Source organism: Cornus florida, unplaced genomic scaffold, assembly GCF_030987335.1.
Source record: "Cornus florida cultivar Cherokee Brave unplaced genomic scaffold, ASM3098733v1 CherokeeBrave_3.0.0_Hap2_Chr01, whole genome shotgun sequence".
NCBI lineage: Eukaryota > Viridiplantae > Streptophyta > Magnoliopsida > Cornales > Cornaceae > Cornus > Cornus florida.
Window position 1 is genome coordinate 17,561,503 of NW_026775571.1, and position 18,578 is coordinate 17,580,080.

General features: G+C 34.3%; 1 protein-coding gene and 1 pseudogene across 6 annotated transcripts; one reads left to right on the top strand and one right to left on the bottom strand.

Moving 5' to 3' along the window:
- The first annotated feature begins 6,658 nt into the window (after window positions 1–6,658).
- Window positions 6,659–18,340, top strand: LOC132293262 (uncharacterized). Of its 6 annotated transcripts, none has more exons than XR_009477813.1 (5): window positions 6,659–7,085; window positions 7,270–7,334; window positions 7,632–7,838; window positions 7,925–7,996; window positions 10,856–11,108. XR_009477813.1 is itself a non-coding variant. In XM_059790669.1 (4 exons), the coding sequence occupies exons 2-4, from the start codon at window positions 7,638–7,640 to the stop codon at window positions 10,883–10,885; spliced, it is 303 nt and encodes a 100-aa protein (XP_059646652.1). In that variant the 5' UTR covers window positions 7,093–7,334; window positions 7,632–7,637; the 3' UTR covers window positions 10,886–11,108. The 6 variants fall into 6 exon arrangements, 2 of the variants coding, with proteins under 2 accessions (XP_059646652.1, XP_059646644.1); XR_009477811.1 differs by lacking the exons at window positions 6,659–7,085; window positions 10,856–11,108 and adding exons at window positions 13,344–13,474; window positions 18,106–18,340 and having other exon boundaries at window positions 7,093–7,334; XR_009477812.1 differs by lacking the exons at window positions 6,659–7,085; window positions 10,856–11,108 and adding exons at window positions 13,344–13,474; window positions 18,125–18,340 and having other exon boundaries at window positions 7,093–7,334.
- Window positions 14,420–14,518, bottom strand: LOC132284339 (small nucleolar RNA R71; annotated as a pseudogene).
- Window positions 18,341–18,578: the final 238 nt, after the last annotated feature.

The following is an 18,578-nucleotide window of genomic DNA, read 5'->3' on the forward strand; positions in this document are numbered from 1 at the left end:
AATATTTAATTAATTAGATTAATTAAATTGCTCCAAGCGTACTATTTATCCTGTTGGAATTTTGACTTGAAATTCTTGATGTGCATGGCATGTAGTTTCATAAATATTAAATCTAGAAAATTTTGATTAGGTTTTGAAACCTTTCAATTATTATTTTTCTAGTATTAAAGTTTAATACTCAAGGTAGTATCTTGCTTAGAACTTACTTGTATCATGGTTTTAAAACAAGTCTTGACATATTGTATAACATACTTTAATTTGAGGTCATTTGAATGACTTTTAAAATCTAGAAATTTTAATTAAATGAATTAATTAAAATCCATTTAATGGTTCCATGAGCTAGATTAAGTTTCTAACCTTGTATTCATGATTTCCTTAGCAAGTTCCTTCACGTGTATCAAATCAAGAATAATCGTATAAGTCTTCAAACTTATATTTAATTAATTCCCTTGTATGGAATTTAATTCACATGGTTGCATCTTGTATGTAATGGACTTGTAACTTGACAATGAACTTGGCTTTGACATGACCCTTGAAATAACTTGTTCGTAGAACATTTTGACTCACCTTGAAATCTTGATAATTTAATCCTTGAGTAGATTAAATTTCCTTATATGCTTCCATCGAGTTAATCATGCCTTGTTAGTGAATTCTTGTTAGACTTGTGAATTTGACTTGAATTCCATAGACTTTATTCTTTTTATCAAACATCGTGAACACTTGTATCTTGATCTCATTAATGTATTTAACGAACATACACATTTGTCTTTGAGTGGTTTAATTACACATGTGTTGCTTAGAAAGTAATTAAATCATGTATCTTATACTTGTGGTATATTTACTTCAATTAACTCCATGTGCTATGTATCTTGGTTGTTATCTATATAGTTGCACACTATAATTTCTTGACATTTCACATGCCATGATAATTGATGAACTTAGGGCATGACTTGTGTGTTCCAAAATCTTGGTTGTGTATGAAACGTGGTTAACGCATTTATTGTATTTGATACAATCTTGGGTGCACAACTTGTTGATTTTGGGACTTGGGATATCAATCAAGAATTGTCATGGCTAGGACTTAGTTTTAGTATGGGGGATTGTCCTCTTATACTATAGTGCGTACGAGGGGAAAGGAACCCATGGGTTAGTAGCCTTAAAGTGATCTCAAGAGTACGGTTTTAATCTGGGCAATATCCAAGTTTCCACATTGGTTGATTTCACTCTTTAAATTTCAAGTTGCTATTCTTTGAAGATTTAAACTTATCGTGTATGTGAAATGCTCCAATCTTGTTTACTTGCATAGATATTATGCCTTGTTCTTGATTTATGTATAACTCTTTTCGTGTTTCATGGAATGTTCCATTCTTATTTAATTGCATAGATGTTATGTCTTGCTCTTCATTTCGTGTATTACTTCTATCGTGTTAATTGGAATGCTCCAATCATGTAAATTGCATTGATAAAGTAATTCGTGTTAACTCGTATTCGAGTATACTTCTTGTCGTGTTAATTGGTATGTTCCAAACCTTGTTCAATTCCATTAATAATGTGATACTTGTATTCTAGTACTTTCTTGTCGTGTTGTATGGAATTATTCTAAACCTTGCTTAATTGTATTGATAATGCAATTCATGTTAACCTATGTTCAAGTATCCTTCTCATCGTGTTTTTGGATTATCCCAACTTGACTTGTTTCATATGTGTATATATATCATAATTCTTGTTGCTATTACTCCATGGTAGCTTAGAATGATTCTTGAGTCTAATCTTTGACATAAACGTTAGGTGGCATGATCCCTTTTAAATTATATCATGTTAGTCCTAAAAATCTCTAAAGAAATCGAGTTGATGTATGCTCATTCTCTACGAGTAAACTTGTTTACTCACCCCGAAGTTACTGGGGGATTTAATCAGGTACGAAGACTTGGCTCGTGATGCTTGTTGTTTAGTGGGATGGCTTCTAGCTTTTCAATTTCCATTTCATGCAAATGTTAGTATGAACTGTCATTTCATAGCCTAATGTATGTAACTTGTATTCTTTGATTCTAAATATGTAAAGTGTACATAAGTACACTCCTTTTCATTGTATTCAACATGTATATGATGAGGCCGGAGGCCAATGATATGTAACTTGTATTCTATGTACTTTTATTCTCAAAGTTATTATGAAAAAATTGAAAATCCATAAGTCTTTTCTTCATAACTTTTGCATTGGGTGTGGGAATTCCATTATTTCTTTTTCATAGGGTTTCTATGATCATGCATGAGGTGTGGCCAAGGGCTAAACACCATTTCATTCTAGGTTTTGCATTGAGGTTCCATTTATTCCATTTTTAGGCATTTTTGGCCATTGAGAGGTCATATTTTGCATTCTAGACATTCTGAAGTCGCGGACCATTGGAACGCGTCTTAAATATCTTTTTACGTTTGCGTGTATGTCCATGTTTCACAAAACTCTTAAGTTTCAACTTTTGAACTATTTATGGGCGATTTATTGAATTTTTATGAAAAATTCCTCCACGGGGTGTCATTTTGAGTTTCCCCTTGTTTTAACATGTTTTGAATGCTTCAATGATGTTAAAAGATGTTTTTAAACTTGTTCGGATCATGTATAAAGCTTAGAGAGCCTTAAAAATGAACCTAGCATGACATACACCATTACAGCAGCTTTTCATAGCAGCAGCAGGAGTTTCGGTCGGTTGATGAAGCTCCATCGGTCAGCTGACGATTCCCTCGAGACCATTCCAGTAGGCTTTTTAGGAAAAACCCTTATTTCAGCCGACCGACGATTGGGTTTCGGCCGACCGAAGGTTGAGTTTCGGCCGGCTGACCATTGCATTTCAGTTGACCGATCCTCCCTAGAACCCCCTCCCTCTCAGCATCTATTGGATAGCTTTGTTGTTCCAACTTTGGGAGATCATTTCTCTTTCATTTCGAATCTGATTTGGGTCATTCTTGACTATAAATTCAAGAGCTCGAAGTTAGCTATCCAATGATACTAACCACACATCATAACTCCATCTATGATGAGAGTTATTCCAGTTTTAGTAAGATAGATTCATGGTGATTCTTAAACGGTGAAGGCCACCTTGTTTTAAATTCTTGTCTTTTCGGTCCAGACTCCGAATCAGGCGATTCTTGAGTCTAACTTGGTTCATTTTTTTGTTGTCTTTCTAGTGGTATGCTCAGTGGCACCCATTTCAGTTTGGAATGACCATTTTGTCCTTGATTCATTTCTTTTCGAGTTGGCATTCTTGCTTCATTTGTTTGGTTCATTTGTGTTCCATGACCTCATGGAAGGTTATCAAAGTGTCTTATATGTGTGTTGTGCCTTGAAAGACTGTTGTCTTGTTTCTTTTGCTTCCACATCTTGGATCCAGTTCGGGTCGTCACAGGACACACTGGCTTAAAAACTAGGGTCGTCACAATAACAAACTTTGAATTAATCAAGTAATACTCCACCTAAATTAAGTAATCCTCCAACTAAAAAATTAGATAAAAACATGGATTCTGATAGTATTTCTAGTAATGACACGGATGATGAAATTGTCTTACTTGCTAGAAAGTTTATAATTAAGATCCATGAAAGTCAAAATATAAAAGTAAATGACAATGTTCAAAATCTAATGGCTAAGAAATCTATATTCAAGACATTGAAAATGGATAATTCATGCTAGAATTGTGATGATTCACTTTCTCCACTATTGTCTTTAAAAAAGATAAAAGAAAAGTCAAAAAAAAAAAAAAAAAAAAAAAAAAGAAGAATAATTTTAAGGGTAAGGCTAAGAAAGCCATACTCTTTGATCTGAATTTAGAAGCGATACTTCTTCTAGTGATGGGTTGCTCCGAGTGCCAGAAAAGAACCTCTAAATACTTTCAACAACGAAATTTTGATTTACGCAGGGACATAGAAGATGATGAAAATCATTCTAAAATAAAAACTGTTTTTAATGAACTTCAAATCCTGTTATAGGAATCCAAGGATTTAGAGTGATTGAGGGATCATCACTCTTATTTTCTTTTTCATTATATTTTCTCTCTTTCATTTCTGAATAAGAAACACTACTAAAGAAATACTCTTTCAATATTCATAGTTTTAAAGTCTATTAATTTTGACAGTCATATATAAGGCGGCTCTCGAAATCACTAAAGCATTCATAATTCTTTGAGTTTATATAAGGTTTGACAAATAAAGTTACATTAAAGGAGGCAAAATAAAAACACAATTACATTCAGTAGGACCTGCCTGCCTGACTCCATATAGGGTCAACTAACAACAACGGATCTTTTTATTTATATTATTTCAAATTGGAAGATAATATTTAGAACACTTCTTAATAGGACCCTTTCATCCGCCAATCAACCTCAGGTGGTCGAGCATTACGTAGGTTTGAAGAGCAAGATCACCATTCCCTTAGCGGGCTTCAAAACAACAGTGATGAATAGTTTCGGCACTCCGTGGTCTTTGGCCAAGATAAGAAGGCGATACAATGTACCCTTGGAAGTATGTTGTTTGATCCCCATAGTCACACGCTCAAACACCACATGATTTTTCTCGCAAGCATACTTTGCCACCTCTATCACTTTGGGATCGTTTGGGTTAGCGATAGTAGCCGAATCTTCCACAATCTCCACCTTGCCATCGACTTCCATGACCTCCACCTTCCCATCTTCTCTCATCTGAATGGACAACTGTTCCTTCCCATTATCACCTTCTATTTCAAGGGACAGCTTCCCAGCACTTCCCATTAGGGTTTTTGACATTCTCTCTCTATATTTTTTTTCTCTCTCTCCAGCTACTCTCTCAGCTTATGGAATTTGATCTTATATGTAGAGGTGGAGGGTCATGTATTTATAGGCAACACACTGCATACGCTGAAATTACTGTTTTTGCCTTACTTTGATACATATTTGGATTAGTTTCTCAAGAAAATGTTTTACACATTAGATAAGGGGATACATAATTCACAAAGAATATTTAAATTAAGATTCTTAATATTCAACCATTCTATTATATATTTGTTTGTACTTTGATCCCACTACGAGTAGCATGTGGAAGTATTAAAGAAACATAGACTTTGATCAAGTGAGATCTTGTGTTAAAGAAAGACTTCTGGTCATCTATGAACTAACTGTTCATTAATAAAAATCCCAACTACAATTACCTAATTAAAACATGTGAAGGAATGGAAGAAACAATTGAACAACTTGGCCAGTGAATCTTAAAATATTGTTTTTCTTTTTTTCTAACTTTTTCCACATCCCTTCGTGAAGCCATTGACTTCGACCGAGCTTTATTAAATAAAGACTTGGAAATTATAAGAGCAATAAAAAAAAAAATTTAAGTACGTCATGAGAAATTGTACTCATGACGCAATAAGCATCTACTCCTTTATTTCTCATAACCTTGTTTATTCTGCTTTTTAATAATGGTCCCAAAAATAAATGTTTATTGTAAATATATATGTATATGAAGAGCAATATTAAGAGGGAGTAAGTGCAGAAAATATTATGAAATATACTTTTCGTAATATTTTTTCCAATACCCATTTTACCCTTCTATTAATGCTACAATCATCCTGATCCATCTGAATCTTCGTCACTTTTCACAACCACATTTTCCTCAATTCCATTCATCTCGTCCATTCTATAGACTGAGGAAGTTGATTTTGACAGCACAGGAAATGTTCTTCTTGTTCTTTTAATGAAACTTGATTATGTTTCTCTTTTCTCTGCCATGCCATTCATAGCACCCATAATGCGTTCATTAGATCTAATTGTTCGAACTGGCGACCCATCAAAGAACCATCATTTTGGGCTCTTGGTCTTGACTCTAACCCTGAATTTGTTCTCATTAGCACTTCCTCTCTACCACTGCCATTCGAATCCTTTGGCACACTTCTGATGTTCCTCTTCAATTCCTTGTCAGCAAAAACATAATCATTTCTAAGATTCGAATTCGATTTTATCGGAGAATAAAATGGTGGATCGGAGGTGGTGGAGGTGAAGACTTGTAATGAATCTTCTTCCTTACAGTGTCTTCTACACTCTTGGCCTGCAATTCCGGTGACAATAAAGGCAAAGGCGATGGCTTTTTTGGAGAGAAAAGTGATGGCAAAGGAGACAGCTTGTTTGGGGAAGGAGAAGTGGAATTGGGTCTAAATGACAGAGAGGTTTATGACCTGAAAGAGCGCGATTCAAGCCGATAGAATTCAGGTTCACTAGCAGAAAAGCAATTTTTTACCAAGCTTTTTTTATCAAAATCGTGGTAGAAATTATATTCTTTTATCATGGTTTTAAAATAATCGTGGTAGAAAGAATCGTGTCTTTTTATCACGGTTATTTTAAAATTATAATAAAAAGTATATTATTTTATTACAATTTTAAAATAATTATAGTAGAAAGTAATTTAGCCGGTCTTTTTATTACGATTATTTTAAAATCATGGTAGAAAATGAATTTATTTCACTTCCTTCCACCCATCTTTCTTCACGGTTAATAGAAAACTTTGATAATAATTTATTCTATCACGGTGTAGGCACTGTAGTAGAAAGTGAATTTAGTTTCATCCGTTTCTACCGGGTCTTATTTTCGCTAATTTCTTAAAAAAAATTTAAAAATATATATTTTATATACATAATTATATTTACTCACATGTGTCCACACACATACAATATTTTAGGGCAAATCATTTCAGCCTCCCCAATCGCCTCCATCTCTATTATCGTTCTCAACTCGGCCCTCTCTCTATCTCTGCAACTGCAAAGTACAAGATCTAAAAGAATCAGAACCCATATCGGCATATCAGATATGATTTTGAATAACGACAACGATGATGATTTTGAATCACCCACCCACAAATTCCAGATCCACCGCAAACCCTCAAGCGTCTCCGGCGAGGTCGCACCACCGAATCCACATCGGCCACCCTGAAGCGGGAGTTGTGGCGTAGTGTCGATGAAGAGATTGATCAAAATATTAAAACCCATATCCTTCAGCTTCCATCGCCGTTCGCAAGCTTCAGCCTCTGGTCCATGTGCTGTCTCTCAACTCTCAAGCCCTCTTTCTGCGACTGCTAACTTGTATGTATTGGTTTTGTTTTATTTTTATTTTTCTACATCAATTAATAAATTTCTGTAATTCTTGTTCTGCAAACTAAATCCTTTTGAGTGAAATTTTTAGTGCAAATCATTTTGTATAATGTTCTAACCCATTCCCTTTTTTGACTGCTTGTACGTATTTGATTGAATTCCGGATACAAAAAAGCAAAAGGTATCATCAAATTCAAGACGAAAGGGGTCCAACTTGCTCTTGAAAATGATAAACAAAAGGTGAATTTTAAACTCTAAACTACTTCCTATATGAACTCTAGAATTTTTACTATACATCTTTTCTCAAACAAGCAAAGGTTTAAAATGATACCTTATATCGAAACAGATTTAGTTGGCCAATCTGTTAAATAATGTTTATTATCAATTTGTAATATTGAAATAAGTTGAATGGGTGATTCTGCAACTATTTTTTTCCCCCCTTGTACAAATTGTGTGACAAGCTAGGGTGACCATTATTTAGAAGACCGGATGCCAGATGACATTGTTGTTCTCATACTCTCTTTTTTGACCTTCAAGGAAGCAATGGCTACTAGTGTCCTATCAAGTCGATGGAGGTATCTGTGGACACATTACTCTCGTCTTGATTTTGATGCCCCAGAAATGATTAGTGAAATATATTGGACAATGGACGAGGAAGTTGTTGAGGTAGAAAGGGTGAGATATGTCAAATGGGTGAATCGGGTTGTGCAGCTGTATAGGGGCTCAACTATTGAAGAATTCAGGGTTCGTTTTTCATTTAACTATCTCCACTTAGGGTTTATTTTGCTGTTATATTTTCTTTAATTGATTTGCATGTACTTGAAATGTAGTCTTCCAAAGGGACTGGGAAAAGACAACAACGGGAGCGTCGATTGCATGGCCTATCAAGTACATCAAAATTTGTAAGTTATATGGTCTTTATGTTCGATAAAATTCTTTTATGATTGCACATTTTTAATGCTTTTTATACTCATACTCAGGGGGGTCACATGTCTTTAAGTGACCAATTTTGTGGTGTATCTTGAACTTTATTACCTTATTGGTACATCGGCCCGTGTGAGGGCCATTTTTATTTCTTGTTTTAAAATGTTGAAAGTATGGGAGTATGGGATCATCGTATGTGGAGGTTTTGATTGATTGTTGTGGAGGAGAAGTTGTTGATATGTTGTTTAAGGAGTTAATGCAAGTTGGCAACTTAAATTTTTTTTATGTATTAGTTGTTATTCATATTATATGCATATGATTGATGTAAGAAAAAAAGGGGTGGATTAATTACCTTAAAAAAAGAGTGCTATAGTCACATTTGTATGTGAATCAAAAGAAGGAAATTGAACTCCAAAACATCTTTAAAACTGATCCAAATGACAATTTCTGCAAGCAGAATTATATTTTCAGAAGGTGGAGTTTTAGGGCCATATGGATTATAGAAGGGTGGATATTTGTAACTTTTAGGCTTGGCCTTGGGATCTCTTGGAACAAAGTCAGGTTGGAAGGAACGGAATTGCAAAGGCCCAGTTATTTCAGGAAAAGTAGGACATACACTAGCGGTTCTGAAAAGTGCAATGAACCTTATGGTTTTGTTGACTAGTGAGAACATAAAGTAATTAAATGACGATGGCTAGAAATTGGTGTTTTAATCATGTAGTTTTAGCATTCTGTGTAGCTGAGAGGTCTTGCTTCACTTCGCCGTAATGATTTGAGAGGAATCTTACCTGAAAAGGGAATAAAGAAGGCATAAACAACACTCCTCTCCTCCCGAAACCCTCACAAGAAAGGCCATTACCTGGTGCTGATCTCGTTAACGCGAGATGGACCTAACTATTAAAATTATTTTGCATAATTTTTTGCTCTCACATCATATCGTTTGTTATCTGGATCATTGCACCAAGCAATGACTCCTCCCAACCTCTGGAAAAGGAAAAAAAAGAAAAATCAAGAATGAAATTTTGGCTATATAGTAGTCAATGCATCAACAAATACAACAAAACCCACTTCTGGTCTGGGTGTGATCAACTAGAATTCCACTTTTTTCTTTTTCATTGTCAACTAGCACAAATGACAATTGCAAAGTAAGAAATTGTAACACCCAAAATACTTCTTGATCTAAGCCGCTTTCCCAATTTATAAGAACATTGGCAAACAGTTAAAGTTGAATTTTGAAATGGGCATTCATTCAAATATATCGCATGCGACCCATATCATGCAATAATAAATCACAAAATATTAAAAATAAATCATACATAATATGCAAAGTTTTATAATGCCAGTTATATAGTAACATTGTCCAAGTAACAAGCATCGAAAAAAAAAAAAAAAAAAAAACAAACAAACAAACATAGCAAGAAGCTTACTGGGTAATAAAAGACGCATTCAACAAGATGAGTGTTCTCTTTCTCAATTAATTGGTAAATTTGGGTTGAACTTGAGCGTTGAACAAAAGGTAAAGATTCCATTTTATCTTCTTTCTATTTTTCCCTACTACTTCACTTTCCTTTGTAAGGTCTCTCTTTACTGAAGCAATTATGCCTTGGTAGTAGTAATATCTGTACTACTTTCAAATTATGACATAGTAGATAAAAAATTTATATGAATCTTGCAATCTAGCAGTAATAGTAATTTTTCATCTTTTAAAATAAAAGTTTGATGGTTGAAGTCTGTGTAGGATGCTCGTAAAATTCATAAATGAGAAAAGTGTTGCCAATTCATCCATTGTACTCATTTACAAGAAACAAGTTTTTATGTAGCAATCCAAAGTTACCTCCCAGTCATGATGCTGATTAAATTTGTTTCAAAAATTGATAGTAGTAGGGTCATGTAAATGAATGATTATTGCCCAAAAAACAATATTAAAGGAACTGATAAATAAAGTATGAGTATTACCCATGTCAAGCCTCTTTCTTGTATACATACATACATAGAGAGTCAGATCAAATGCTACCTATTCCATATTCTAATAACAGTTCAACCTTATTATGACTTTAGTATGCCCTTAACAAAAGGATTCCATTCATTCTAAAGCTGTTGATAATGCAAGCAAAGGAAGGAGTGCTTCACTTATATAACCACTGTAGTGATAGTCCATAAAAGATGCCCATCTCTAAACTTACCTATAACATATTTAGGAGAAATAATTTAATAAATAAACTTAGCTAAAACATTACTTTGAGAGTATATATGAAAATTAATTAGCAACTCAAGAGAGAGAACACCTTGTCATAGTTTCAACAGCTTGTAAATTGTATATACATTCTAGTGTACACTAAACAAGGATAGCTCTGCCTCAAGACAATTGAGGTGGTGGCCAAAGACTCCACTTGGAAGAAAAGCTTCCTACGAACAGCATGCTCACTACATGAAGCTGATAAAACCAGCATCTTCCTTTGCTTCCATTTTTGTAATATCAAAATGGTAATTACACAGAATTTCTTATGAAATTCTAGATACATATAAAGCCTTTGATTTTGCCATTTTGATCAATTTAAAAAAATAATAATAAAAAAGAAGAAGAAGAAGAAACCTTAGCTTGGTAGTAGTTTTAGCTTGACACACTGAACTTGCTTTGCTTGAGTTAAAACCATGATAATACTTGCTTTGTTTGAGTTAATACGAAGAGTAGATCTTTCAAAGTATCTTTATTATAATGCTTGCTTTGCTTGGTTTAATTTTGGCAACGTTACAACTTGCTTTGCTTGGTTTAATTTTGGCAACTTTACAACTTGCTTCACATTAATTCTCTTACTTCAACTATTACATCTTTGTAGGTCAAAGATAGGATTGCGGGTTGCGGTTGACGTTACTTTTTTTGTTGCCACTATATTTTTTATATAGCTTATGAAGAAGTTGCAAGAAGATATGAAGAATTTTTGTTTTCTTTTGGTTAAGTAAATATATAAGGTGTGGATCATATACTTCTTTGAAATTTGTATATGATTAATTTTTGTATAAAACAATGATTTGAAATTGGTTATATATATATATATATATATATATATGATGTTATTGTTTAGTTGTAAATTATTCTGATTATGATGTTATTTTTTTATTTATTTAGGGTTTGCTTGCGGGGTTCTTGTAATTCTAGTAGTAGGTAAAAAAAAAAAAAAAAAAGGCTTTCATAAGGGTTACACTATTATTTAAAAAAAAATTATATAATACTTTCTACCACGGTTTTGTACCGTGGTAGAAAGTCTTTCTTTCTGATGAGCGCTGAAAAGTTCGTATTTAAGCCCCTTAAGTTTAGTTATTTTAGAACATTTATCTACTTTATTTTACTGTCTTGTATTGATTTCGTATTATTTCTATTTTCAAGTACTTATCCCCAAAATAAGCTAACTCAGCCAAATAAGAGCATAATTGAAGCAATTCTGGGATGAATCAAAGAAAGGAGTAAAATAGAGCAAAAGGAAGCAAATGGTGGAATTTTAGCAACTTCGATCGATCTCAAGAAAAGTTCGATCGATCCAACTTTCATCCTTCTCAGTACTTCAAGATAGATCTAAGCCATGTTTGTCCCTGTTCAAAGATCTCAAAAGTTTGATCGATTCAACTTCCTTCTTCGATCGATCAAACATTCTTGTCCTTATCCAAATGATTGATCTTATCTAGTTGTACTACCCTACCAACCACTTTTGTCCTTTTCCTAAAAATATTTTCAAAATATCTCAGATTTGTTTTTATCCAAAAAAGCGTCGCCATTGAGAATCGATCCAACTTCAGTTTGATAGATCTTAATCATGTTCGATCGATCCAGTTCAAGGTTCGATCAATTGAACTTCTTCCAGTGCGAAAAAGTTTAATTTCCAGCTCACAAAAGTTATCCTTTATCCAATCATTGGGGAATATTAGTTGTACGACCCCAGCTCATTTTGGGTGTCATTTGACCTACCTATATAAGGATAATGATTATGTTTTGTAACATAGATAACTTAGAACATAGAGGATCATATTGTATCACATCATATCATATCATACTTAGAGAACTCTTAGGGAGGAAGCAAAGAAGAGGAGGAGGCTAGAGACACCATTGGAGACTCTTCATCAACCAAGGAGCAGATTTCTTCCATAGAGCTTGCCCTTGAGGGTTGGAGGACATCATCCATGAGTGGCTAGACATCCTCTTGGGGTTAGAGTTAGCCCTGAACATGCTTTCTACTTCTTGATTTATGTATTTTTGAGGGGATTTGTATTGTGATTCATGTCTTGACATTTTTATATATATAAATCTTGTTTCTTCAATGATTTATATGGTTTAATGCTTCCAATTGATTATTTCATTCTATCTATATGTCTATGTATGCTAGAATAGATGTTCATGTGTTTGTCTCTATTTCTTGTGTTATTGATGCATGTCTATATGTGTTGATGATATAGATCTAGAGATTGTCAAGACTTAGTGCTTAATGTCATGTTCTTGTGTTTTATTTGATGGTTCATACTCATTACTTAATGGATTGTGCCTCTCCCTTAGTTTAATTAGTTTAATTTCATATCATTAGCTTAGTTGTAGTGTAATTGTTAAATGGGAGGACAATCCATGCTTGTTGTTGATGTTCCATACTTATGAAAAGCAAGTAACATATATCTCTAACCATGTAATGTGTTTGGATTGTGAGCTTGAAGAAAGGTTTTATGGCTTAATTTGATATGTTGTGCTATCCACCATATTATTTAGACAATATATGTTTAATTTGTTATCCATTCTAGTTGAAACAACCCCCCACACACACACTATATCGCAATACATGTTCTTCTCCTCATTAATCATTCATTAAAGGTGTAGAAAAGTTATGCTTAGTGGTGATCTCTAAACCCTAAGATCTCTCTCTATCTTTTATTCTCTCTATTACATTATTGTTTACCTTAGTTCAATTTACATCTAGTTTAATTCAACCAACCAACTACTATTTTGATCACTCGACTTACTAACCCTAATTTTGATTCCCCAACCTAGTATGACAATTCAATCCCTTGGGACGATCCCTTCTCACTCATACTACATAGTATAGGTGTTAGGCGGTTTATAAATTTAAATTATGGTGATCACTTGACACTAATTTCCAAACTCAAAGTTTTGTGCATTGTTTTGTGCGACCTCCGAGAAGAAACCATAGTTTTTAGCTCCGTTGCCGGGGATTGATTGATTGGCAACGTCGTATTTGTGGAATCAATTAGGAATTAGTACTCTTTTGATCGTGTCTTTACTTTGTTTTCAATTTTTGTTACTTATTGTGTTTGTTCTTGATTGACAAGGATTATTGAGCTAGGAAGTAAGCAAAGGATATTTCAAGCAAAGGAGCTAAGCAAGCAAAGGAAAAATACTAAAGATTTAAAAATTGCTAAGCTAAGCTATAAATTTGGAGTTGAAGTGCTAAAGGACCTTTGTGAGTTTTTCTTTACTCATTCCTTAGTTTAATCGTCGGCCCGCGTCGATGCTTGTATTTCAATTCTTAGATAAATCGTGAGCCTACGTGGAGGCAATTTACTTTTCTTGCATTTTGTTTAAGCATGGGAGTATGAACATTGTATGTGGAGGAAGTTTGTTAATTATTGATTTGTTGTGAAGGTGAAGTGTTTGTTGTTATTACTTGTTGTGTAGCATTGTGCATGCATGGTCGTAGATCATTGAGACCCACTCTTGTCCTTTTAAATTTTCGTCTTAAATCCATTATTCGAAACCCTAAGGGAAGAGGTAGCTCTAGTCTATCCATTTCATCAATGGAAGGACATAATGAGGACCATGTGGAGGACCTTAGTCACATAGACCAACAAGGTATCCTCCACCCCAATGTGCATCATGATAACATGCAAGTTCCATTAGGCATGCCAAGGCCATATGTTTATCCACCACAACAACAAGGCCAAGTTCCATTGGGAATGCCAAGGCCAATCTATGCTCCACCACCTCCTATCATTCAAGGCAACCAAGGTGCCCATGTTGCACCTCCAATTGCTAATCCTCCCCTTACTTTAAGAGATCACTATGTGCCTAATGAATATAATGCACTCACATGCATTCAATTGCCACCATTTAGAGCATATCACTATGAAATTAAGCTATAAACCATTCAAATGCTTCCTAATTATCATGGACTTCCAAGTGAAGAACCTTATAAGCATTTGGATGAGTTTTTTGAAGTTTGTTCCACCATAAAATATATGGACATGCCGGAAGAGGTATTAAGGCTTAAACTTTTTATATTCATCCTTAAAGATAAGGCAAAATATTGGTTTAACAATCTTAGGCCTTTTTCAATAACTTCTTAGGTGAAAATGCAACAAGAGTTCTTGAAGAAGTACTATCCGATTTCTAAGACCAATGCCATGAGAACCTCAATTCGAGAATTTTCGCATGGGGATGGAGAAACATTTCATGAGGCATGGGAATGCTTTAATGAATTGCTTAGGAAGTGTCCACATCATGACATGCCCAAATGGTAATTAGTTCAATATTTCTTTGAGAGCTTATCGGACAATTACAAAGGCATGGTTGATGCTTCCATGGGTGGCTCTTACATTGATAGGCATAAGGATGATGCGTGGCGTCTTTATGAGAGCATGAGTGAAAATTCTTTACATCGTACTTTATCTTCAAAGAATGGAAGAAATTATAGTGGTAGGAAGAGTGTTGGCTTACATCAAGTCGACCACTCTAATGAAATTACCACCAAAATGAAATCATTCTCTCAAATGTTTGATCAATTTTTGATCAACCAAAACTCGGCGAATCAAGTATCTTTCTTCCCTAACCATTCTCATCATGCATCTAATGAGATGTGTATGACTTGTTCAAGTGTTTTACATTCTACTTCCAATTGTCCCCATGGACATGTGCAAAGTGAGCATCATGAACAAGCAAATGTTGTTTTTGCTAATCAAGGGAACAATCCTTATGGAAATCATTACAATCCTAGTTGGAGGAATCACCCGAATTTCTCTTAGAAAAACCAAGGGGAGGGTTCAAACCCTTCCCAAGGCGGTTTTCAAGGAAAGTACATTCCACCTGTAATGACCCGGTCATTTTCATTCCTTTCCCTTTTCTCAGATATTTACGGATTTTTTTTTTTTCGTTAATCGTTTCATTTCTTAGTTCAGTTTCTCATCACTTAGTGTCATCTTGAGTGCTCAGGGATGGTTTTCAAGACTCTTTTCTTTGGATTGACAACTTCCTTTGAGGACCAAGTCATTTCCACATTTTTCATTTTTCGACACTATTCACTTTTCGTCATTTTCCCTATTTCGTCTTTTTCCCTATTTTGTCTTTCCCCGTTTGTCACTTTGTTTATAAAACCACACTTCTTGCGTTTGGAGTTGGTTTTTGACTTCATGTATTTTCATTCTAAGTGGTTTCCACGAAATACGTATCTTTACTTTTGTAAGAAAGTACTCTGGTTGGTCCCGGTGTCCATAGGGGCATGGATGCATAGTTCTTTGGAATTATTTTCTTTTCTTAGGGTGTTTTTCTTAAATATCTTTTGAAGATATTTTATTTCAGGGATTTTTAAGAAAATATTTTTGGACAATATTTTCATTCTGGGCCATTGTGTAATTAATAAAAGTTATTACTAAATGCCTTGTTTTGAGCCTGGATCCTCGTACGGGATTCATTTTCACTTTTCGTCGAGTCGTGTAATCATAAAATTCCTCCTGGTCGTTGTTTTCCAGTTTCAGGGTTTCTGGTCCCGGTTACTGCCGAACTTGTTTGGGGTATAACTTTTTGTTCGGGACTCAGTTTTTAACGCCGTTCCTTCCGTTGTTCATTTTTTCTCATTTTGAATCTTTTTCGTTCACAGAGTTTTGCCATTTGAGCACGTCTGCTCGAATTTCACTTTTTCGGACCCGGTAGGGCCCGTTCAGGGCACTTTTTGAGATTTCTATAAAAGAGGATGAGATATTTCATTTTTCATTTTCGCCACTCTCCTTGCACGACCAGTAGCTCCCATGGCAGCCAAAGGGAGGCTGCCACCTTCCCTTTCCTTTTTTGAGCTTCATTCATTTGTCAAAACATAGTAGGGCCTTTGTGTTTATTGCTCGTCTTGGCGATACGCATCTTTCACGTTTATTAGAACCCATTTCTGACCAAATTTTGAGTTTGGGTTTGAAGCCAAGTTGTGATTTTGATGGGGCTTCTTAGGGGTTCATGTAGATCGTGTTGTCCCCGACAAAACCTTTCGGTATTATCGGATTCGGAACACTTTTTTTTCGGTGGGCTTTTGAGATTTTCATCTCAAATTGAGGTAGGGGATGTTTTAGGATTGTTTATGTGTTGTATTAAGTGTTTCCCATGATTATACAACTTGTATGCATGGTTTTGTTTAAAATCTAGAATTTAATTTAATTAATTTCTATGGTTAAGATTTAATTCTCATGATGTTATATGACTTAGAATTAAATTATGGCATGCTAGAAAATTAAGTTTTGATATGTTTATTAACATATACTAAATTGGAATTATTTGAATATGAATTGCCCTTTTTATTTAATAATTATTTTTTGTGAAAGTTTAATTATCATGGACGTACCTTGCATGAAATTAACTTGTAGCATGCTTTTAAATTAAGTTTTGGCATGTTGTTTAACATACTTTAATTTGAGAGCATTTGGTTAAGTATTAAAATCTAGAGATTTTAATTAAAATGATTAATTAAAATCTATTTAAAGGTTCCGTTGGCTTAATTAAGTTTTTAACTTAATATTTGTGATGACTAGGACTTGTACACTAGTATATGTTAAATTTGGGACCATTTGATTTTATTTTAGAATTTAAGGATTTAATTATCATGTTTTAATTAAATTTCATCCTATTGATCCAATGACCTAAGTAAGCTTTTGATTTGATTCATGTAATGAATAAGTTATATTGTTTAACATGTGTTAATTAGGGTTCATTTGATTGAGATATGAAACTTAGAGAAAGTAATTAGGTTATATAATTAATTTCTGTTTCTATTGCATTATTGATTAAATCGTGTGTTTAACATTGATATTATGTTTGAAGCATGATTTTAGACTTCTAATGGATTTATGCGATTATATTTCAATATTGAATTATATTGTTTTAGCGTGTAACGAATCGCACACTGAAGATTCGACATGTGATGTTATTATAACGCGTAATGAATCGCACTCTGAAGATTCGACATTGTCATCCTATAGCAGTTGTGGATTTAGAGCATGTATTGTGTGGTTTCGGCCTACTTGTGCATGGAATGTAGTTTCGTGCTGTATATATATTTTTCGTATATAAGTTATTAACTTATTTATTTTAGAGTCACTTGGGATATGGTTACTATAACATGGCTAGAGTTTGGCTCTAGTACGGGAGGTATAAGTTCTCTCCGTCGAGATAGTGCGCATTAGGGGTGGTATTACCAGTGGGTTAGTCCTTGTAATAGCCGTTGAGGTCTCGGCAGAATTCTGAACTTAGATGTCCAAGTGTTCCACTACTTGATTTCGCACTTATAGATTTCTAGTTAATAACTTAGAGAATCTATGTCTTGATGTGTGATATTAGATATTCTAATTATACTAAATTGCTATATTTAGTTGATTTCGAGCTTTTAGATTTCAAGTTGATAACTTTGAGAATCTATATATTGTTGCTTGGTATAGTATGCTTCTATGTTGGTTAAATTGTATAGATATTGTGATTGTGTTTTATTGTTCAAATATAGCTTAGGAGTAATCCTATAGATTCATTTGGAACATAGACGTTAGGTGGCATGATCCACTTTGGTTATTTTCGCACTTAAGATTTCAAGTTAGTAACTTTGAGAATCTATATCATGTTGCTTTGTATTGCATGCTCCTATGTGGTTTGAATTGCATGGATGATGTGATTGATGCTAGAAATGATCTAGGGTAGCTTAGGATGCTCTCTGAGTCTCATTTTGACATAGACGTTAGGTGGCATGAGCCCCTTTAGCATGTTTCACCTTAAGGTGATAAAATTGTAAAACGTTAGGTCGATGTATGCTCATTTCTTACGAGTAGCTTTATGTTGCTCACCCCAAAGTTACTGGGGCATATTTCAGGTACAGGATGCAAGATTGGAGATTTGCACTTGCTTTGGGTGAATTGCAGAATGGAAGTTTCTTTAGAAGCATTCTTGTTCACATGCAAGTGTTAGCATGTTTAAGTTTTGCCTGTGAAATGTAATTTTTCCAACTTAGAGGTTAGACATATTAAATGTTGTAATTGAATTGTATTTAGGCTATAGGCCATTTTAGCATGTTTAAAATGTTGTTTTACACTTGCGTGTATGTTCACATCATCACACACTTGCATATAATTAAGTTGATCATGCAATGGGGGATTCAAGTGAGGGTTAAAGTCTCTTTTTCAGTTTTTGTGTACGTGGTCTAGTTTGAACTGGATTTTGTCCCTTTGGTTGTCATTGGTGCCATAGGGTACCATTTGACCCTTTTCATGTTAGTTTTCGCTTCCGGTAATTTCTTTGAGCTCCGTGACTTCATGAAAGGTCACATT